The following is a 25020-nucleotide window of genomic DNA, read 5'->3' on the forward strand; positions in this document are numbered from 1 at the left end:
AATATTATTCTGATGTGTTATAGTGTGTATTATTTTCCCTGGGGTTTTTCATTTATTTATTTTTATTTTGTCATCAGAATTATTGCTCGTGATTTATGGAAAAATTTTTATTATTGTAATAATTAATCGCCAATGAGCCATTTTGTAATGTCTGCATTGTGTAATAATTGATCGCCAATGAGCCATTTTGTAATGTCTGCATTGTGACCTAATAATTGTAAGCTGACTTTGTGATACTTGTCACCTGTCTTTTAAAAAGTACACAGCGCTCAAAGCTCAAAGCTTTTAATAGTTAGCGCTCTCGGTCGGCCGACCTTTTTTTTACATGAAACATATTCATTAAGGATACAAAAATCAACATGCAATTGTTTGCATGGACATTATTTATTATAGCGCGCTAATACATATTACGCGTTAATATGTATTGCCAGACAGTTGTTTTCACACATCGGAACAGCAAAAAAAACTTTTCCGTGTGCCCAAGGAGTCTCCACGATTGATGCTCGATCGAATCATGGTCAGGTTTCAAGGGTTATTGCCTGGTTGTATCCTGGTGTACCTTGCTTACATTATTTAATTCCACGAGCTACCGCATTTTGAAAGGAAATCGTCATTTTGAAAACTTAAAGCATATAAGAGTCACAATAAATTTTAGTTGATCAGGCTAATGGTTGCAACACTTATGTGATTTAGCTCTCTCAATGTGATATTTATATTTTTCCTTCCCTTTTATTTTATTTATTTGTCTTTCCTTATATTCATTTTATACCTACTCGTGTATTAATTGACGCCTTAATTTTCATATTATATGTTGTAAACTATTTTTTAGTTGGAACTCTAATAATGCGTCAAGTGTATGAACTGTTTATGGTTATTTATTTTTCTTCTTTCTCTGTAGGTAGGTACTCGAAATTTGAGATGACATAGCATATGTTGCATGTTCATCCGTATTGGGTGGCGTGTGACGAGCACGCGTGACGCGGCCTTCACGAGTCTGGTGCATCCCATTAATCATATCATATGTTTATGTTGATTAGTAGCTAGTGTTGATATGTTTGTGTTACTTTGTATGTTTTGTTGTTATTGGTAATTTGTTGGATGTGCATATTGATTTTCTTAATTAAATTTTTTGTATTTTCCCTTATATTTGGTTATTATGAGAGTGGGGACTGGCTGATGGCATTTTCTTATTTTTATGCAATTTCTAATTAGTTGAGTAATAGATCCGTGGACTGAATATTATTGATATATAAATGTAAGTTAACGTATGTTAATGTAAGATTGTTATTTATTTACTTTAGATTTAAAAACAAAATATTTATTCTGATTGACTACATGTCATAGAAATAAGTTATGCCGTTATTTAAAAAAAATTGAAATCATATTTGCAAATTGAACAGATGATAATAAAAAAATATAGAGTTTATAATTCGCATTAAAGGTATTAAAGTATATGTAAGTTGAAATTATTTGATCTAAAATAATAATAATATTCTGTGTAAGTAATGTTTTCATGTATAAAATAATAATGTGTTTTGTAATTGTAATAAAGTGTTGACATGTAAAATACTTCTAATTTACCAATAAAAGTTTGATTGATTGATTGTAATAGCGAAATAATTTGATTGGGTTTTTTTTGTTTTTGCTTTTCTTTTGGAAAACACGAAATTAATTTGTAACTGGTTAAGAGGGCCTTTGCAAAAATATATTACATATGTTACGTATTGAAAACCAAATGGTGTGAAAGCTAAGTTTTTGAACGTTAAATTGGATAATAATTTGTAAAGATAATAAGTGATGCTGTTTTATGTGTGGAATAATAGATTCTAGTGTTTGTCAGTTAGTCCAAGTTAATGTTGGGTTAGTGTGGTAGTGGTTTTGTCTTTACGTTGGGAAATGGGATTGTTCAATCAATCAATCAATCAATCAATATCATTTATTTGCAAGAATACTTAATTATAGTTACAGGATGTTTTTGTAGAATATTGTCCAGTATTCTATCGTACTGAAACGATGCGCAAATTTTATATTACCTAACAATAATAATTTTCAGTCTTGCACATATGCGAGACAGAAAATAATTATATTATTGAATTTTATTTTAATACATGTAATAACAATTACGATAAAATAAATTACACTCTAAAGTTTGTATAGGACATTTCATTACTTCATCAATTGGACTATTATCAATACATCACATTACATTGGTTGATTATCATTACATTACATAAAATTTATATTGAATTAGATTATAATAAATAATATTAGTTATCTGCATTATTGTGCTCAATATATTCCTTGACACTATAGAAACAATGTTCTAACAGAAAGCTTGTCATTTTCTTCCTGAATTCAGTTGTGTTTAGACCTCTGAAATCAACAGGCATACTGTTGTATATAAGGATACACATATTATAGGCATTATTTTTGTATATGGCCGTGTTGCATCTTGGCTGATATATTAGATTTTGATATTGAGACCTCTGAGTTCCTGAGAAGAACTCAGATCTCATTTTAAATATGTCTGGGCGATTCTTTACAAATAGACACGCTTTTAAAATATACATGCAAGGTAATGGTAGTATGTTTAATTCCTTAAATAGTGGCCGGCAACTGTCAGTCACCCAAGCTCCCATTATAGCACGGATGCACTTCTTTTGTAACAGGAGGGCTCTTTCAGTATCTACAGAGTTGCCCCAAAGTAGCAATCCATAATTAAGCACCGAGGACACATAACCGTGATAGGCTGTAATCGACGCCGCAGCATTAATAGTGTGTCTCAGTTTTCTTAACGCAAATACGAATCGGTCTAATCTGCTGCAGACATAATCAACATGCTCCTTCCAATTAAGATGCTGGTCAATATATAATCCCAAAAACTTAATACTTTCACAACTCGATATAGAAACATTATTATAATTAATATTTAACTGCAATGGATTACTATTATATGAATGAAATTGAATAAAAAATGTCTTTGTCATATTTATATTTAAATTATTATAAAATGTCCAATTTTTTATGTCAGCCAAGGCATCATTAATATTATTTTCGTATGATGGAATATTCTCTCCCTTTACTAATATTGTAGTGTCATCCGCGAATAATATGCACTTGTGGGGAATAGTAAGAGGAAGGTCGTTTATATATACCAAGAATAAAAGGGGGCCCAAGTTGCTCCCTTGAGGTACTCCAGTCTTAATTTCTCTAAAATTAGACCGATATTTAACTTTAACATAATTGTTCTTAATTTTTTCAATTTTTACTATTTCTGTACACTGTTTCCTATTAGATAAATAACTTTTTACCCATTGAAGTGCTACTCCTCTAATTCCATAGCATTCAAGTTTCGCGAGAAGCTTGCCATGTTCAACATAATCAAAAGCTTTACTAAGGTCTAAAAATAACGAGACTATAGGTACTTTGCTATTCAAACATTCAGACACATGCTTCACAAACTCGAAACATGCCAATTCAGTAGAATGACCTTTTCTGAAACCGTACTGCTCCGGTTGCAGCAAATTTTTTCTCTCTAGAAACCCTATTAATCTCGCACACATAGCCTTTTCAAATATTTTAGCGATTACTGGAACGATTGTTATTGGCCTATAATTGTTGGGATCACTATGGTCGCCTTTCTTAAATAAGGGCTTGACGACAGATAGTTTCAATTGTTCCGGAAAGATAGATTGACAAAAGGATAAATTAATAATATGAGCTATAGGTTGACATACCCAATTAGCAATTAGTTTAAGAATTGTTGATGTAATGTCGTCATAACCGCAGGCCTTACTATTATTCAGAGACATTATAATTTTAAAGACTTCATTAGCATCTACAGGTTCTAAAAATATTGTGGAAGGATGATTACTTATGTTTTCTGTAACATTTGCCTGGTTGCTATTTATACTAGATTTTGATGAGGTAATGTCGATAAAATAATTATTGAATAAATTACAAATGTCTTGAGGATCCTTAAATGTCTTATTATTAAAATTCACACAGTCAATTTCATTGAAATTCTTAGCTTTTGTCGAGTTGGCAGATATGACATCCCAAGTTGCTTTACATTTATTTTTGTGTTTTGTTATGTAATTAATATTATTAATTCTTTGCGATTTGGTAATACATTTTCTTAATATATTGTCATATTTTTTTAGATCAATACTGTTATACAATTTATTTGATTTTACTAATCTGTATCTAAGATATAATTTACGTTTAGTTTGACATGATTTCCGTATACCTTTTGTCAACCACTTAACTTTTTTGTTACGGTTGTTCACTTTTACCTTGATGACCGGAAAGCAAAGGTTATAAAATAAGCACACAACTTCATGAAACGATGTGAAAGCTACTGAAACGTCGTCTAAGGAAAGTATATCAGAAAAAGATAAGGCAGACACACACTGAATAAATTTATCAATATTATCTCTGCTTATATCTCTTTTATAATCAAACCAGGTTAAACATTTCTTTTTCCCTTTTACATTAAAAGTTATTGTTTGAGCCATATCATGGTCAGATAAGCACAATTTATGTGTATCTGCTTCAACTCTCCTGACGTTACTTGCTATTTGATCTATACATGTTCTGATCCTAGTAGGTGAATCGATATGCATTGTTAAATTATAATTTCTAATAATTTCTGTTATGTTTTAATCGATGCTAAATAATATTATTGTTGAGGTGTTTTTTTTTTTATTGTGGTGTTTTAGATACCTATATGAAGATATATATGTTAAGTTAATTGTAAAGATGGAAATAATGGAATGCACCCTCGTCTTAGTTATTTAAAATTGCTGATTGTTTGAGTTAATCATGCGGCGCGTTACATGTGTTTTGTTTGTTTAAATTTTGTTTATATATTTTATAATTTAACGAATAATGCATCGGTTAAATTTATTGATGGTTATTAGAAAATGTTTTTTTTTTTTTAAGTATTTTATTTTAACAAGTTTTTGGTATTTAATTTTATCTATATGTATTTTTTATTACTTGTTTTATTCTAATAATTATTATTTATCGTCAACTGGTGAATATATATATTTTTTTTTAACATATATTCATGTCTTGTTTTTCGTCATCAAGTAGTAATCGTAAACTAATTATAATTTTATTAATAGATAAATAGATAGTAGAAATTGAAATATCGCTCGCAGACGGATCTGCGTGTTTAAAGAATAGATTACACATTATTATGATTATAGATCTATCTTTACATAGATAGATAGATTATGGATTTGATTAATATTATACTTAATGATAATTTTAACTGATAATTGTAATAAGGCGAGAAAAAAAAAAATCTTAAGTAGTTGGTGTGCTTGCTTACTTGTTAGTTTTTCGTTTGGCTGCGGTATACGTAACGGCTTCGGTATTGCCTCCTGGAAGTGTGGGCTCTGCCATGTCCATGAGGTGGTTGGTTATCCGGCCTAGTTGGTAGTTGGGGTCGACGGTGAATACCTGGTTAAATTTGGCTGCTCATGACCTTCTGGACGTAATCTTCTCCCTTGACGAGCTGAACGTACGCGCACCGGTTGAACCAACGCGCGTGCTGCTCCCATGGGACGTCGTCCTCCTCCCAATCCTTGAGTCCTCCGTCGCAGTAGAAGCACTTGGTCTTGTCGCTCTGGCCGGTGTAGTAGAAGCCGGCCTCGGCGAGCTCCTCGGGTTTCTGCTTCATGCTCTTGGGCCAGTCTTTGAAGGTGCGGAGCCGGGCGGCCTTGTTGTTGTAGCGCGGGTGCGGGTGGGGTTTGGGGAGCACACTGGCGCCGGTGGTCCTGGCCTGTAGTCATCTGGTTTTTGCTGTTGGGCACAGGCGGTGTTGGTAGAGGCGGCGGGTCTGGTTGGCTGGCTGGGCTACGGGGCTGCGTTTAAATTGGGGCTGACCCGAGCAGCCCGACTGGCAGGGTCGCCATGAAGTGTTCGGCGTTCAGGGTTTATAATGATAACACAAGAGTCGAGTAAATACTGAATATATTGGTAGAAAGCGCTGGCCTTATATACTAAGGTTTTAACAGGTTTAATCGAGTGGAAGTTATGGCAATGGTCATTAACCATTGTATAGTAAATTACAGTAAGTCAAGGTTTATGGCATCGTTAACTTAATGTTCTATAAAGTAGTAAAATACATATATGGGAGATAGGCATCAGGTATCAGCTGTATCAGCTGATAGCAGCTGTGTATGATCTGACTACACTACAAAACTTTTAGAACAATTTGATGATTTAGAAGGCGTGTGTCAGTTCATCGATGATCTATTAATCTATGGAAAAACCAAAGAAGAACACGATGAACAATTGCGAAAAGTCTTGGACAGCTGTCGTAAAATAAATATAAAATTAAATAAAGATAAATGTAAAATTGGCCTAAAACAAATAAAATACCTAGGTCACAAGATAAGTGAACATGGGGTTTCCATGCCCGACGATTCGCATGTAGTAGCTGTACGAAATATGCCAGAGCCGAAAAATGTTAAGGACCTAGAAAGATTTCTTGGCTTAATTACATACGTAGGTAGTTTTGTGCCAAATTTGTCTGAAAAGACACATTTGCTACGCCAACTCTTAAAAAAAGATGTGGAGTGGCATTGGCATGAAAAACATCAGCAAAGCTTTGACTTGCTAAAACAGTGCCTTATAAATCCGCCCGTACTTCAATATTACTCACTGGATATACCCATAACGGTTTCAGTTGATGCGAGCAAAAATGGTCTTGGGGTTTGCATTTTACAAAATAATTTGCCAGTATGCTATGCGTCTAAATCGCTTAACAAGACCGAACAAGCGTATGCACAAATAGAAAAAGAATTATACGCTTGTGTGTACGCGTGCGAGAAATTTTATGCTTATCTATACGCATGGTCTAATAAAACATGGTCTTCCATTCCCAGAGTGACACGCGATTACGTCACAATAACATTGCCACTTTATTTCAACATAACATGTTACATGGGTACATTATACCTATGGTTAATACGTTAAAATATTTCTTTATAATTTTCATTTATATGTGTCGAATGCGGATGGTCTCAAAGGGCGGTGGGCGCGTGGGGTAGTACGATAATGTATTACTTCACAGCTAAACCAGTATGCTACCATGCTACCAGTGCATGAAATAAACCTTAGGACTCGTTAACCATACTAGTGCCTACTATACTTCAGTACTAAATGTTTAAAAGAACTAATTGCTATGTTTAACTCAAGGGAGCGATATGAAAGTAAAAAGAAACCGTTTAAATCTTTATTAAAGTCAAACTAGGCCGGCTCCAACCCTACGCCTCTAACATGAGAAGATTTAGCCCTATATGGGACCGGCAACAAACTCAAGAGGGACAAATCTTTTCAAAACAAGTTAAAACAACACATAACACATCATTTCTTTATTTCACAAAAGTAAGCTTCTAATGAAACATAAGAAATCAAAATAACACTTGAAATAAAACACTTAGCTAAATGGTTAAAGAACGCGGGATTTTATAAGCTATCAGAATAATCCTTTAGGTATAAGCCTTCAGGAACGTAGCGAGTTAGGCACGAGGTTGGCTAACGAGTACGTCCGATCTCTAGCGCGGTCCGATCAAGAAGAACTACCAGCGGCGGAGCCTCTCCGCTCCCGCCTCAGTCAAGTTGGCAAACCTGCTCGACTAGTCTACCAACATACCGACAAAAACGCCAACTCGTGCCTACGCTCACTCGAGAGAAACCTCTCGACGTTCCAAAGCCTTCTACCTGTCATCTCAGTTCAACAACACGCCAATAGATGGCGTTACTCTCTACGCAACTTTATTTATTTTGTTACAACCAAATAATACGTAGCTCAACATTGCTAATCGATTTTATACAGGCGTCTAAAATAATGAACTATAACGCTGCAATACGTCTTTCTGGTGTCAGGGTCCGACACGGCCGTCCTGCGCTACACACGTCCTCGTGTGTGGGTGTATGCATTTGATTCTGTAACAAAATACTCAGCACAGTATCTTATCGCTCGGTCATTCCTGACCCACAATTTGGGTCTCTCTCAAATTACTATTAAAATCAAACTTTGTTATCAATCCAACCAGAAAAAATGATTGTTCAAAATTACTTTAACAATCCTCAATTCTCTAGTCAAAAATAGTCCATCGAGCAACGACTTAATAAAAATAATCAGTAATCATCGCCGCTATCTAGCGGATACACTCCATTAATCATCGCCTCCATCTGGCGGATACTCTCAAAATTATGTGAAAACAGAACAATCTCAAACATCAAAAACACAAATCACAACAGCTCTAATTCATTGCTCGACAGTATCACTACTATTGTCATCAATATCAATTTACGGGGAAATTATCTGGCATTAAAAAAAAAATTTTGGTCAAATGTGATAATAATCATTGTAGGACATCTTTAAATAAATAGCACTCTGACTTAATAATTTCAATTTTTTTACTCATATGAACACAGTACATCAACGGAAATTCATTTTTAACAAAACAACACCAGTCCTTCGGTGCATTGCCAGTCCTTCGGCAGATACCAGACCCTCGTCAGAAGTAACCATCTCAGCCGCGTAAGTGCTACTCCTTGCAAAGAGCATTCTGCACATAAAAAGCAGACCACGTGCACCTCTTACATGCTCCGGCACTTCTGATGCGGTCACTAAACAATACCCAGTCTATCTAAAGCAAAACATTAGTGCCCAGTCCATCGGGCGTGCCTTCAGTCCATCGAAAGCAAAATAGTAGTGCCCAGTCCATCGGGCTTGCCTTCAGTCCATCGAAAGCAAAACAGTATTGCCCAGTCCATCGGGCGTACTTTCAGTCCTTCGAAAGTACAAGCTTTCAGTCCATCGAAAGCAAAAACAATGTTAAGAGTGAATTCCAAAAAGAAAATAAAAACGGTTCTTTAAATCATGTTACTCAGAACCATTGGTACTATCAGCGTCAACTGATCAACTGAAACTGAGATAGCTTTCTACTTTAGCTTTAACAACAGAAACTCAGCTTTCTACTTTAGCTTTAACAACAGAAACTCGCTCAAAACTTCTATGCAGAAGTAAATCCTCTCAAAATAATCCCAACAAAATGGGAACTGCTCACCAGATTAATAAAGCATGATGCACGCGTTCCAGTCAAAGGTGGTGGTGAAGTCCAACCCAAGCACGAAGGCTGATGCTATCCGCCTTGCAGTTGCCGTTGCTGCGGCAGATGGCGAGATGCACGATGTAGTTTAACATAGCTGGCTGTTACTGAAATCATCATTAGCACGGCATCAGGTTTATCATGTAAGCAGGATAAACTCAAAGGTTTATTAAATGCAATGTAGCAGACACAAAAAAACATGTTTCCAATGTATACGGGACTTCAAAATTCTCAGAATAAAATTTAAACTTCAATGAGTGCGTTTTATTTCATTCTATGAACAAACAAACATGTGTTCCAAAAATAAGTAACACGGTAAAATGGGCCAATACGAAAAGTGACAGCTAATTAGTTACGTTAGACTGTTATGCTTCGCCATTACACTCATAATAAAATTCACTAATAAACAATTGGAACGAAACCTGTCCTTTTATTTCCAAATCTCCAGAACAGACGATACTGCACAGCTGCTTCTGTGTTACAGGTGTGATGGCGTCTGTAAGTTGTCCCTGCTCAGGTTGCAGCACACTGTAACATTAATTTTCATATGCGTAGCTCATGCTTTCATAGTATGCACGATTTGTGATCTATCACGGCATTACGGGCAATAATTTGTAGCAATTTTACTAATTACTAAACTTTACAGGGTAGGGATTACACAATCCTATGCATTGGCAAATCAGCAGGATCCATTTCTAACGGTGCATTGTATTTTCATAAAAAAAAAATATTTTTTTAAGGGTAGATGCACAAGTGAGCGATGAAATAATATCACGTCGTGATAGCCGATATTTGGTTGTAATTAACAACATGGATTTCACTTCAAAATAATTCAAGATCACTTAGATTTAAATCGATTATAAAAATGAATTGTATCTTCATAAAAAATCAATCATTGAGGGTAGATTCACAAGTGAGCGATAAAATAATATCACGTCGTGATAGCCGATATTTGATTGTAATTAACAAGATGGATTTCACATCAAAATAATTCATGATCACTTAGATTTAAATGGACTATAAAAATTAATTGTATTTTCATGAAAAATCAATTATTGAGGGTAAATTCACAAGTAAGCGATGAAATAATATCACGTTGTAATAGCTAATACTCGGTTTTAATTAACAGTATGGATTTCAAATCAAAATAACTCAAGATCGCTTCGATTTAAATGGATTACAAAAATGAATTACAAAGAAACGTAACGATCCCAGAGATGACGTCACGTAACGACCGCTATGCTCGACTGCCTCAATCACAATTTTATTCACATTTTCACAATAATTCTCACCAAATAACAATGAATTACACTCACCTTTCAATCAAGGTTAGACACGTGAGCTTACCATTACCACGTGTCCAGATTATGGAATGTAGGTCACCAGAAATACACCACGCTCCCAGGTGGCTGTGTAAGCAATACATGATACCTTGACAATCCCACTTCTGATGTCGAATGCGGATGGTCTCAAAGGGCGGTGGGCGCGTGGGGTAGTACGATAATGTATTACTTCACAGCTAAACCAGTATGCTACCATGCTACCAGTGCATGAAATAAACCTTAGGACTCGTTAACCATACTAGTGCCTACTATACTTCAGTACTAAATGTTTAAAAGAACTAATTGCTATGTTTAACTCAAGGGAGCGATATGAAAGTAAAAAGAAACCGTTTAAATCTTTATTAAAGTCAAACTAGGCCGGCTCCAACCCTACGCCTCTAACATGAGAAGATTTAGCCCTATATGGGACCGGCAACAAACTCAAGAGGGACAAATCTTTTCAAAACAAGTTAAAACAACACATAACACATCATTTCTTTATTTCACAAAAGTAAGCTTCTAATGAAACATAAGAAATCAAAATAACACTTGAAATAAAACACTTAGCTAAATGGTTAAAGAACGCGGGATTTTATAAGCTATCAGAATAATCCTTTAGGTATAAGCCTTCAGGAACGTAGCGAGTTAGGCACGAGGTTGGCTAACGAGTACGTCCGATCTCTAGCGCGGTCCGATCAAGAAGAACTACCAGCGGCGGAGCCTCTCCGCTCCCGCCTCAGTCAAGTTGGCAAACCTGCTCGACTAGTCTACCAACATACCGACAAAAACGCCAACTCGTGCCTACGCTCACTCGAGAGAAACCTCTCGACGTTCCAAAGCCTTCTACCTGTCATCTCAGTTCAACAACACGCCAATAGATGGCGTTACTCTCTACGCAACTTTATTTATTTTGTTACAACCAAATAATACGTAGCTCAACATTGCTAATCGATTTTATACAGGCGTCTAAAATAATGAACTATAACGCTGCAATACGTCTTTCTGGTGTCAGGGTCCGACATATGTATTTTAGCTTAAATTTTACAATAACACGTCATTTTTAATTACTCGTTAGCAATATCTTCCGATTCACGAAAGAAATTTCAGACTTTCGGGTAATTCTGTTTATACTACTGGCAACACAGGATAGCGCTGTGGACATTTGACAATTCGGATCTAGATAACTTCATGCCCTGACCGTCATCCTTGTCGAACGCGTGTTAATTGTTATTTCCTTCTCGCTCAGTGTCAGCAGTCGCAGTGTTTTCCAAACTTTTCACGTCGTAAGCTTGGTAATTAATGTGTAACTGTGAATTAGTTTTTTAAACGTTTGTCTTGTATAGATAAATAAAGTTTAATTTAATACATTAGATTTGTTTTATTTTACTATGTTTCTACATGAATAACTTAAAATTAATGCCGTTAAAATAATTTTCACCGTTGGTTAAAATTCTCCCACATTTCAAAGTTTGAGAACCTGTAAACAGCATGATGACGTAGGCGCGTGTCAGTTAGGTCATACGCGAATCTCGGAATGGAGTACCAGGCGGAGTATATTATTATACCATGTCTATACGGACGTTCCGATATTACAATTGAAACAGACCATAAGCCCCTAATTTCTATAATAAATAAACCCATAGGTTGCGCACGACCTAGATTACAAAGAATGCTAATGAGGTTGCAGCCGTATACATTTAAATTTGTTTATAAACCTGGTAAATACCTATACATAGCGGATACCTTATCTCGGGCGTGTGATAACAATACGGGTGCTGACCTTGACACAGAGCCGCGCGGTCATCTGGAAGCGCAAGCACAGGTGTGTGCGTTGACCGCATGCAACCCGCTCACAGATACACATTTTTTATTAATACAGAAATGCACGCGCGAAGATAACGAACTACAAAAACTGATGAAAACGATAAAAAAGGGATGGCCTATTGATAAAAAACAAGTTGATTTAAATATTCGTAGTTATTGGGACGTAAGAGATGAGTTGACTTTGTCTTTTGGATTAATTTGGAAAGGCACTCACATAGTAATACCTACTTGTATGCGGTCTGAAATGTTAAAGAAAATACATTTAAGGCGATATGATTCGACTCATCAACGAATCTGAGGGGGTGAGGTGCGCGGCAAACCGTGAAGCCCTGCCCGCGCGTCCCGCGACCCTCTCGCCGAGATCGTGAGCGCGCGCCGCGCACGGTAACCATAGCAGACGGGTCACAGTATAATGATCTTATGATGGCAGTATTTTAACTAGACCGGGAAATGGTCACGTTTTAGAGTTTTTATTGTATATGTACGTATGTATTTTTTGCATTACGTATTTCTGATCATTTCATGTAAAATACAGAATACAGAATGTGTACTTATTATTGATCAGTAAAGAACGTTTTAATTTCATGGCAGCGTGTTCGAGTTAAAATACCTACAGGAAAGTAAGAATTTTAAAGGAGACGGTCAATTAAGGGTTCTATTTATAAAGGTTATTAACCTTAATCAATAATTTTACTTTACAGATTCCTTTAACTCAATAACGCTGCCGTGAAATTAAAACGTTGTTACTGATCAGTAGTACTTATTTATAAGCTCTAAAAACAAAAAAAAACAGTTTCAAAGTCAATTTCTGATAACTTTTTGTCAGTGCAAGCCTTATGGTTTCGTCTTGGCAACATTTTACATGAAAATGTTTTTGGTGGGTCTCATTATCACAATTTCCAATACTTATGTTGCCTAACATACAGTCCTGCAAGTATATAATGTTGTATTGGAAATATCTTCCTCTTTAATAATATTAACTAGATTTTGCCCTGTGCGCGGGGCCCGAGGGCCCCGCGGTACGCGTGTTGTTTGCTGTTGGTGCTGTTGTTGACGTGTTGTTGTTGCTGTTGTTTGTGCTGTTGTAATTGCGTAGTAGCTTGTTTTCCAAAGGGAAAAAGAAACAAAGTTGTACTTTTGCTAGGACAAACAGATCCGCATGCGTGCACTTCATTCCTGTAGCTCGGTAGCAGTCTGGTTATGTGAGGGTCGCAGTTCTAACCTAACCTAACCCACTTTTCTGATAGCAGTCCGTTTCTGTGAGGGTCGCGGTTCTAACCTATTTAACCTAACCCACTTTTCTGGTAGCAGTCCGTTTCTGTGGGGTTCGCAGTTCTAACCTAACCTAACCCACTTTTCTGGTAGCAGTCCGTTCCTGTGAGGGTCGCAGTTCTAACCTAACCTAACCCACTATTCTGGTAGCAGTCCGTTTCTGTGAGGGTCGCATTTCTAACCTAACCTAACCCACTTTTCTGGTAGCAGTCTGTTCCTGTGAGGGTCGCAGTTCTAACCTAACCTAACCCATATTGTTGGTAGCAGTCCATTCCTGCTGTTGTTATTGTTGTGTAGTAGTTTGTTTTTCGAAGGGAGAAATAAATAAAGTTGTACTTTTGATAGAAAGAAAAGATCCGCATGCGAGAACTTCATTCCCGCAGCTCGGCCTTCGGCCTCGCGTGCTTGGGAAATCGTAACTTTTCCTATTGGGTCGTGTTTCAGCTCCAACTTCCTCCTCACGTGTGACGCTTCGGGCCTTCGGCCCAACGCGGAGCTCGGCCTTCGGCCTTCGCGAGCCTTGACGCTTCGCCGTAGGGCCTTCGGCCCGCCGGCTCCGCTTATCAGGAAAGTTGACTTTGTAGGACGTTTGGAGGAACTGCATTCACGCAGCTCGGCCTTCGGCCTCGCGTTTTGGGAGTCGGGGTGGAGGCTCCGGGCCTTCGGCCATCCACTGGGGTCGGCCTTTGGCCTCCCTGCCTGAAGCTCGCCCTTCGGGCTCGCTTAACACACTTTTTGTATAGGATTTTGCTTTGTTCGTCATTCCCGCAGCTCGGCCTTCGGCCTCGCCCAAAATTACTGGGAGAAGAGCATGCTTGGACATTCGAGATAAAGCTCCGGGTCTGACGGCCCTCCGCGGGGTCGGCCTTCGGCCTCCCAGCCTGAAGCTCGCCCTTCGGGCTCGCCTAACCTACTTGGAAATTTGAATTTGGCCCGTGTCCGCCGCCATTTTGGATTTTTCCAAATTTTTTTTTTCACATGGTAATATTGGGCCCCAACCTCGTTGCATGTCAAATCTCAGCGCGCTCGGACCAACTTAAAAAAAATTAAAAAAAAAGTCGGCCTGTTTGAAAATTTTTAAATGCAGTTTGTTTTGTCTTGGGGCCCTCTATGACATTTGGTCGAGCACCCCCCACCCATCTCGCACCGTTTAAAAGTTGCCATACAAAATTAAAATGACCATTATTTCCGCCATCTTAGATTTTTTCCAAAAATTTTTTTTTTCATAGGAATCTAGAGGCCTCTATCTTTCGCCATGCCAAATCTCAGCGCGCTCGAACCAACTTGAAAAAAAAAAGTCGGCAATTTTGAAAATTTTTAAATGCAGTTTGTTTTGTCTTGGGGCCCTCTATGACATTTGGTCGAGCACCCCCCACCCATCTCGCACCGTAATATGAATACTTTTTGAGATATTGGGGAAATTAAAGATCTCTACTTTTTCCCCCTTTTTTTGCTTATAACTTTTGATATTTTGTGTGTGCTACTACACGCTTCGAATGCATTTTTCTAGGCATTATGACGAATCTAATGAGGTATCACACGTATTTTTCGGGTTAAAGATATTTTTATTTGTCTCAAAAGAAATATTACATTTCACTTATTGAGATAAGTCAGGAATTTTATAGGTTACTGAGCGTTAACACTAATGCAAAATATGTACATATTATTCTTATTAGAGGGACAGTAATAACAAAATGAGCACAACAATAAAACTGTTGACATAATTTTTAGGAGTATTATCTCTATTTTTCACCGTGTTCAGTTTCTCGAACAAGACTAATACAACCAAGCGCAAGATGAACTGTCTGTAGGCACCTTGAACTCTCAATTATATTTAATTCATGTCGACCGTGGTCAAATATTAAAATTAGTCATATGTATTTAGTTCTTAAATAATTGTATTGCGATATATTTCGTGGCACTTTAATCTTATTTTGTGTTTTCTTTTATACTATGTACTGTTCCGATTGTTTGTGCTTACGAATAAATCTATTCTATTCTATTCTATTCTATATGCCTATTAGGGTAATTTTTTCAATTATTTCAATTTGACATTTTATATTTATTTAAATTTATGATTATGATGATGAATTTGCACGCTTGACAGGCGTGGCGCGTTGCATGCGATCCAAAGCCGGGCGCCTTCGGCACCCTCATACTAAAAGCGTAACACTATACATATATTGTAACATCCCCATACTGTATCAATCCAAATAAATAATTTCTGATTTTCAAAGGAGTCAAAGAGCACGAAGGAATATAATCATTTTGCAGATCGGACGTAGGTATATCAGTAAAGGTGAAATACTGTAAATATATCATACTTACATACTCACAATTATATTATCTAGGAATATAATATTATTTACCTACATTGAAATTGGTTGCTGACCTAGTGAAAATAATGAAATATTTTAACTGTTGATGTAGGAAAGCTAGGCGCTTTCAAGCACCTCGTAAAGTATTAGATGCTTCTGTTGTCAGAAAGTGTGTTTTTATAGCACTTAGTGACTTTTTCTTACGTTTCATATGCTTTGTTTCCCATTGTTTGTAAATGGTAAAATCACGTGACCGCGCGGAACACACTGACGCAGGTCCGTCCTCTACAAGCGCTGCCGCGCGACTGAAGAAGGCGTAAGTGCGTTCGCGAGTGATGGCGCTTGCGGATTTATTAGGTATTGAAACATAGAAATTATTTTAATGATGTTACCGAGACAAAGTGATCCAAATCATCTAGATTATCTTATTGCCTATACATTTATGTAAAAAACAAGTCAAAAAAGTTTGTATTGTAGCTCTGAGATTGATTTATTGTTAAAAAAAGGCGTAACTTTGGAATTTTTTTCTATCGAGCAAAGTTTATCTAATCATGTTTTTGAGATCCAAAACATATCTGCCAGATCCTTAAGTATAAGATATATTTTTTTCACAATTTTAAAACATTGTTTCTTATATTTCCGATGGATTCAAAAAACTGGTTCGCTTAGCTCGTACTGGAAAAGCACGCCTTAAATCACTTAGGCGTTGAGAAGAGCAAGTTAAGGGCTAGAGAAACGATTTACTGGCCTAACATAAATTCGCAGATTGCCGATATGATTTCACATTGTCAGGCTTGTTTATCCTATAGGAGGTCGAATTGTAAAGAGACGATGATTCCGCACGAAGTACCGAACAACCCGTGGTATAAAGTTGCGGCAGACATTTTCCATTATAATGGTGAGTCATATTTATTAGTGGTGGACTACTATAGCAAATTTATTGAAGTTGTCAAAATTAAGTCTTTAACATCAGAAAAAATTATTGGTCATTTGAAAACGATATTTAGAAGGCAAGGTATACCGGTTATATTTATATCTGATAATGGGCCAGAATTTCGTTCTGAACTTTTTGAGCAATTTTCAAGTGATTGGAAGTTCCAACATATTACATCATCTCCAAGATACGCTCAGTCGAATGGACTTGTGGAACGAAGCATACAAACGGTAAAAAACATATTAAGAAAAACAACTTACACTAACTCGGACTTCAATCTCGCACTTCTCGAATTTTTGAATACACCTATAAGTAATGACATACCTTCACCTGCAGAACTTCTATATAAAAGAAAACTTCGTAGCATAGTACCATGTGCGTCTACCCTGTCTAAATCTAAATCTCAGCAAAATATTGTAAAAAAGTTGCAAGACAGGCAGATAACTCAAAAACATTATTATGATAAACATGCTCATGATCTTCCATCGTTAAAAATAGGTCAAAAAGTAAAAGCTCTCATAAATAAAGAGTGGAAAAGTGGGACTATAGAAAAAATAGTCGGAATAAGATCCTACCTAATTCGTTTGGAAACCGGAAGTGAGGTAGTTAGGAATCGTAGGCACGTGATTGCCGATTCTGAACGACGCAACAATAATATTCAAAACCAATCCCAATCATACGATGATATTGTCATCCCGAACAACCAGATTAATTTAAATTCTAGCTTATCTAACAATCCGTGTAACCAAAACAACAACTTATACATTACTCGTTACGGCAGGACAGTGAGACCACCTGATCGCTGGGGTTACACCGATACGCACCGAGGGAACTGAGACTTATACCTACCTAGAGATAATACTCCATATATTTGGTTTATGAATAGCGAATATATGATGTAATAGCTATATGTAATACTTAATAATAATTACTTATAAACTGATTTTGCAAGTATTGTCCGTTTAGGTTAGTTAATGAACTAGGAATTATTCCTAATTATTATAGTTATCAATAGGTATTGTCTATCATAATGCGCTCTGAATACTTGCAATAAAATAAAGTTAATGTACAGGGTAATATAACATAAAATAATTGTATAATTACATCAATACACCTATATTGTTTAGCACAGCAAGTAAGTATATACGAATAAGAGATACTGAATAATTGTAATGAATGTTAAACATAAATAGAAATTTAATAACAATGTAATAACTATAACCTGAAATAAATGTCATATACCTACATATACTAAGAAATAGTGACCAAGAAATAATAAATAAATACATATAATAGGGGAGAGGGGGGCAGCCTGGTACACTTTTTAAATTAATTGTCATAATTCAAAATATTACCTATTGAATCCAGTTTTAAGTCTCTACAAACAACCTACATTATTAACCTATGTAATTACTACATTTGCACATATATAAAGCTAAAGATAAAAGTACAAATTAGATTTTTGCTACTCAAGGAATAATGTTCGATACTGCCCCAAGAGTGGGTAGCTTTGAACTTACGTGGGGCAGATTTGAAAAATGGGCTGTAACGGCAATAATATCGAGATGTATGCGTTTTTTTAATCTGTACTTGGTACAATTTGTCACTAGAAATAATCGTGTTAACATTTTGCTCGTATAATTTACAGTTACAACAAAGATGGGGTAGTTTTGTACATTAATGATTTTTGGAGTGTTCAAAGGTGCCTCAGTGGGGGTACCTTTGAAAAGTATGGAAATCTTACAAAAGCTACCCCCTTGAGGCAGTTTTGAACATAACATTGTTCAAAACTACCTCAATAATGTTGCAACAGCGGATTATATGAGTATATAATATTGATTATATTTCGGTTCTCTGTGATTCTCCTTTTTTTATAATTCCGTACCATTTTTACTTGTTCTGTATCAATAAACTGAAATGTTTTAATTATTTATTGAATTGTACTAATTTAATATTTTGTAATATTGTACCGAAATACAACATTCGTGTGACGTCCAGGCTCCGTTGTGTACTGGGTGATCAAATGAAACAACTGTTATCACTCGTGCACTCCGCCAGCTACCCACTCGCCATGACACTTCTCCACGGAGTGAAGCTAGCGGGTAGTTGCGTCGTACTGTTTATTGTGTAATCGTCACATCTCTCCCTTTTTATAATGATTTATTTATTTTACTTTATATATTTATCATGCAACAATAGTTCAGTTTATCGTATTATCTTATACTCGCTAGGTTAATTTATTTTTCCAATCTAGGTATACTACCACCGGTTCGGAAAGGTTAACCTCAGACCCGAGAAGAACCGGCGTAAGAAACTCGGCGAGGTGTGGATGTATTCATTTTACAACAGTTAAATAATAAATATTTTCCAACACTAGCAAGCCTAAAATCTGTAAAACTATTATTTTACTTTTACAATTTCTTCTTAGGTGTCAGTCCCTCTCCTTCTCCTATTTGCAGTTTTGAGTTTTTTATTCAATTGCTTATAACTCAGAGATTTACTTTAAACGCCTTAATTAATACATTTTCCTTTTGATGCTTACACATTTCCAGGTATTTCCATTAGCATAGAATATAATATTTGCCTAATTAATACCTATTTCATGATTTAGGTACAATAACATTGTAAGCTTGCCAAGCGTCTTGGACATTAGTTACTTATTGGCAATAACTGATTGACTCTGTTTTACTAGTCTTGTATGATGTTAATATATATAATGCAATTTAAAATACTTGAAGATAATCCAAGGTCAAATAAAGTAGGAATGTTACATTCGTTGTAGAGGTACCACGTCAAGTACCTATGATTAGTTTTACTTGTAAATAGGTTAAGCAAACAATAATCTATATAAATAGATTTATATATTATTAATTTGTTAGGTACCTACTAAGATTTACCTGCCTATTTGACCATTATTATTATTAATTGCATTGCATACATATCTAATTATCGTTCTTTAATTATAATACAATAATATAATCTTGACATCAATTAATCCAAATATTTATTTTATTCGTTTTATTGCTCAAAAAGTAACACAGCAAATATAATATCGAATGTAATATTATTCTAGCAACTTACTTATGCGAAGAATCATAATTACAATTTATGTTATGAAAATAACGTAACACTTTTCTAATTGAAAGCTGATTTTTCAATTGAATTGTGACCAGTAAGTATTGTATTATTATTTCCACAATAATTACTGTCAGACTGTCACATAAATATTATTATTTGTACTTATACACTTTTTCTTCGGTTTATTTCAATTACTTGCAACATATTTTATAAACCTGAAACATAGGTATACACCTTGTATGTCTGCTTCCTATATCCTGCCATTGGTAAGTATGTCATTTAATTTCAATAAACATCTTCCAACGAACCAATGGAATTCCATTATTCTAACCATGATCCCATGAAATACTGAGTACACCAGAGTACAGTTCGAATGTTTAGGTCCTTTACCATTTTATCGTTACGTTTAACGTTTCTAAATGATAAGACCTAGGTTTTTGGTCTTTTGAGTCTTAGTGCTCAATTAGTACAATAAATGTGTACTCTTGGGTAGATCAATGAAGTGGTTCAAGCTACAACTTTAATCTACTAGTTTTATTTAATTAGTTAGCCTCAACAAATTAAACATCAGGCAAACTGTCATTGAATCACGGTTAATTCGAATACTTATTGTTTTTATTTTATAATGTGTAGGTACCTACACACAGTATTTAGTTATTTGTTTCTGTTTTGATTTAATGTATCGGTTCTGAGACTATGTATAATTTCTAATGTATGTATTGTCTCAACCGCATACCTAAGCGTTTTGGCATCCTTAATTATTGTAAGTTTATGCATTTTCCGGTAAAGTGCCTTTTTAATTACACTTAATTATAATTAGTCATCACATCACACATATCACTCATCTTCATCTGAGTAGGTGTACCTACTACCTAGGTAGTTAAAAAGGGACTTCGTCATCTACACTGTTAACCGACAAAAGTCGTATGTCTATTTACAAGACATTAGGTTAACTGCTGGTCACTAGAGTTTTTTCTGTTAGTACCTTAGTCATGGTTGCCTTGGGTATAGTTTCGTAGTTTAGTTAAGTAAGCAGTGCTTCCTCACCGTGTAAGGCTCCCCGCATCGCCACTTCAGTTTTTACAGCATTGACTTTAGGTACTACATGACATGATGTATTATGACAGGCCCAGCGTCTATTTACGTACTTGTTGTACTTGGGTTTGTAATTGAGCTTTGCCCTGATTATTATTCTATAGAATCATGTATTCCGGCTCTAAAATAGATTGGAATTGGGATTTATTATATGAAAGTTTGCTAGTACCGGTTGAAAGATTCAACCTACTACTTATTTGTTTTGCTAGTACCGGTTGAAAGATTCAACCTACTACTTATTTGTTTTGCTAGTACCGGTTGAAAGATTCAACCTACTACTTATTTGTTTTGCTAGTACCGGTTGAAAGATTCAACCTACTACTTATTTGTTTTGCTAGTACCGGTTGAAAGATTCAACCTACTACTTATTTGTTTTGCTAGTACCGGTTGAAAGATTCAACCTACTACTTATTTGTTTTGCTAGTACCGGTTGAAAGATTCAACCTACTACTTATTTGTTTTGCTAGTACCGGTTGAAAGTTTCAACCTACTAATTATTTGTTTTGCTAGTACCGGTTGAACGTTTCAACCTACTAATTATTACTTATACCAACTGCAGCATAGATGTGATGTACAGTTTACTTCTTGCAATTTATTTTCTTGTTAGTCCGACTCCGACTTACTACTCAATTCATTTGATGCTGAGTTTACGTGTCTACTCCTACAGTAAAACAATTACAAAGCCCTCGGCATTCATCAGTCTAAGTACGCTATCTATAGTTCTTGACTCACTTGACATCGTAACGGTCCTTGATAATTTAACTGGTCCGTTACCTGCTAGCATTTTTTATTATCATAAACAGCACATACCTATGAATATATAAATACATGTTAAGTCGACACCAAGTTAACATCGATTCATACCCATATCGTGCTATAAATAGCATTTCAATTGATTATAACTGGTTATTTTAACCGAACAATATTTATTTTAGGACATAAGGTCCATAAATTGTATACAACTATACCGACTTAATATGCAGGTTTCTCTATACGTTCCCTCATGTAAAAATATCTTAGTATTTAATTACACGACTAAATAGGTCGGTATATTTTAAGTATGAACGGTAAATACACAACTCATAATAATCATGATTTCCGCGAAGGTAGTTTGATTATTTACCCTTTATATCATATGAATTCTAATATACGATTTTGAGTCAGAAAATAAACCATGTACCATCTGTATTTGTAACACGCAAACCATCAGCATATTCGTTTCTGTCATTTCATGGAAAAATTCATGGCTAATACGTCGGTGCCACATCATAGGAATAATGTAACATGAGTACATTATTTTTTGTAGTGACCCCAATTATTGATCTATCTTGCATTGATTACACTTTTGGATTTACATTTGGCAACCAGGCTCACGCACAGTAGCCATTGTCAAAGAGTTAGTGTAATAAGCACGCGTATATTTCTTCTTTGCTTAGTAAACATTCCTCCCGAGCTACGTACCATCAATTATTTACTCAATAATAGTTGTAAAGTTAACCACTGTTCTTATGTAAACAGTCGACAAAATCAACTGTGCATATACATAGTTGTTTTTATTAACATTGATTGTAAACAAAACTATAAAATTAGGTATAGGTACTAGATCTACGTTTTTACAGTAATAGAACCGTTTTTCCCCCGAAGGGTAAAAAACGGATATTTAGGTTCCTGCCGAAGCTTGAAACACATTATGAGATAACACCCTTGTAACTCAGCCCTAATCAAGCGAATTCATCAACTAGTAGCGCCATCTATCGCGCTACCCAAGTACTAATGTCGCCCGGTTGCCAGCGCTCGGCTGCTTTCTCTTCAGTACCACATAAGCCGGCAAGGCCCTTAGGTGTGGTTCAAGCTTCGGCAGGAACCTAAATATCCGTTTTTTACCCTTCGGGGGAAAAACGGTTCTATTTAGGTGTCCATGCCTTCGCTTGAACCACATTATGAGACGTGTTTAAACCTCTGCCGGCGCTGGCCCGGGCGTACTGTGACTGATAATATTTAAATTTATGCAAAAATCACATGATAAGAATATGGGCTTGAAATTTATTCCGTATTGATATACTAAAGGATTGTTTACGTCAAACCTTACTAGATTTTCCTTATTTGTAATTACCGATAGATGAGACAATTGTTAGCACGGACTGGCAACAGTGGCAACATAAGTTATCCATTGTGACTATAAAACTTTTTATATAAAACAAAACTGTGTGACTATTAGTTGAAAGACTGTCCCTAATATCATAATTAAAGACATAAGTAGGTACTTGTAGGTCGTACAAATTTAAGTGTAACCACTATCTGAAGTAGTAGCTCTGATGCGTGTAACGTGAACCTCATCGAGTGAGTTTTACATTTAACCCGTCCAAACTACCTGATGCTTTCCTTACAATAGCCACTAGGTGATAAAAAGGTTTTGTTGTATGATGTAATGATATTACTACTACTTATCTACTGCTTAACACAAATATAGCACTGCCGGCCCATCCACTGTTTAAAATTTTGTAACTAATTGGAAAAGCTTGGGTCCTCTCTGATTTATTGTATTTTCCAACAATTTAATGTAAATTGGTAAGTTGCATCATAGACCAGATGTAATGTAATATGACTTTTAATGTGGACAAATAACCAAATGTTTGTATATGTACCCACTAGAATACGATATTAACATTATTTAGATATTAATGCATAGTTATTGACTACTAGGTATACCAGGTTTATTTGTTAATGGGCTATCATTACATAAGGACAACATATTCCGTAAATGTGTTAGAAATTATAAACATGATGTTCTTATTTCTTATTTGTGGGAGTAATTGAGATTTATTTCGAATCAAGTACTCCTCTGCCTGAAAGTAGCGTCAGAAAGTGAAGAAGAAAATACAACACTTCATGATTTAATGTATGCGTTACTAGTAACAACTCTCAACAACCTAGCAGTAGTTTCAACTGAGGCGATAATACATTCTTCCTTACTGATTAGTTTTAGGTGAGGGTTGCTTTAAAAACTACCATATTAATAGTAAGCCATGAAAAGATATTAATTCTTATATGAAATGGTAGGCTCCTACTTATTTTAAGTGTCATTTATGCTGCTAAATTTACTACTCCCCACAGATAACTGAAAACTTGCCAATTAGGCTGGTGCCGGGTCAACCAATCTTTAAATGATGTGCTTGTCAGTCATGCAAGCGAATAAACGAATGAACAGAATCACTGACACGCAGGTGACAACCGTATGGAGGCGATGATTATGAATTTAAAGTGATGCTGACAACTTTAGTTGTTGTGGATGGCATCTCACCATGATGTTGTGCGTAGACTGAAGATCCGTCTACCAGGTAGGATATTTTAGAAGATTTTTTAATCTTTGAATAATTCCAATGCCTTCACCTATAATTTTTAGGCTAATTATAATAAAGGCTTGTAATTGTAGGTTGTTTAATGTTCACTCTTTCTGGTGGCAAGCTGATTCCCAAACTGAAGATTATATGGTTCGCGCGCTGGTAATGGATTGTGCTTTATTGTTAGACTTAGCACGATTTGTGAGTTTTTAATGCTTTCGTATACATACGATCTTCTAATAAGAGTGTAAAAACCTCTTGACTGACGATGAAAGACTCTTTGAGTAAGAGTAGGGGAAGTGGACCTATCCACTTTAAATTGTAGTGCAACCTTTTCAAACCAATTGCGGAACTTTCTTAACACCCAGACAAATTAAAACATTATTATTATTTATATATGGTCCGAACCAGTAAGTTCTTGGCATTATACCATTGCAGTGGCATAAACCACGGGTGTCTCATGATGTCATGATGTCATCTAAACTCAAGTGCTGCCAGCACCGGCGTGCGCGGGCGATGCTGTGGCACAATTCCTGTCAAACCTTAACACGTGTAGACGCGTTCATTACCAAATATTAATTTGATTACTTAATTTGTACTTTGAAGCCCCAATCCGCATTAGGCCAGCGTGGGGGCTATAGCCTAAGCCCTCTCGCGAGTGAGAAGAGGCCTGTGCCCAGTAGTGGGACGTATATAGGCTGA

General features: G+C 35.9%; 1 protein-coding gene and 1 long non-coding RNA gene across 2 annotated transcripts in view; one reads left to right on the forward strand and one right to left on the reverse strand.

Moving 5' to 3' along the window:
• LOC134805609 (uncharacterized) overlaps positions 1 to 25020 on the forward strand; it is a 401522-nt gene that overhangs the window by 193251 nt on the left and 183251 nt on the right. The gene's annotated exons all lie outside the window — the stretch shown is intronic.
• Positions 5474 to 6066, reverse strand: LOC134805579 (death-associated inhibitor of apoptosis 1-like). Its single transcript, XM_063778855.1, has 3 exons — positions 6013 to 6066; positions 5801 to 5865; positions 5474 to 5750 (listed from the first exon to the last, which is right to left on the reverse strand). The coding sequence occupies exons 1-3, from the start codon at positions 6064 to 6066 to the stop codon at positions 5474 to 5476; spliced, it is 396 nt and encodes a 131-aa protein (XP_063634925.1).

This window comes from Cydia splendana, unplaced genomic scaffold (genome assembly GCF_910591565.1).
Source record: "Cydia splendana unplaced genomic scaffold, ilCydSple1.2 scaffold_45_ctg1, whole genome shotgun sequence".
NCBI lineage: Eukaryota > Metazoa > Arthropoda > Insecta > Lepidoptera > Tortricidae > Cydia > Cydia splendana.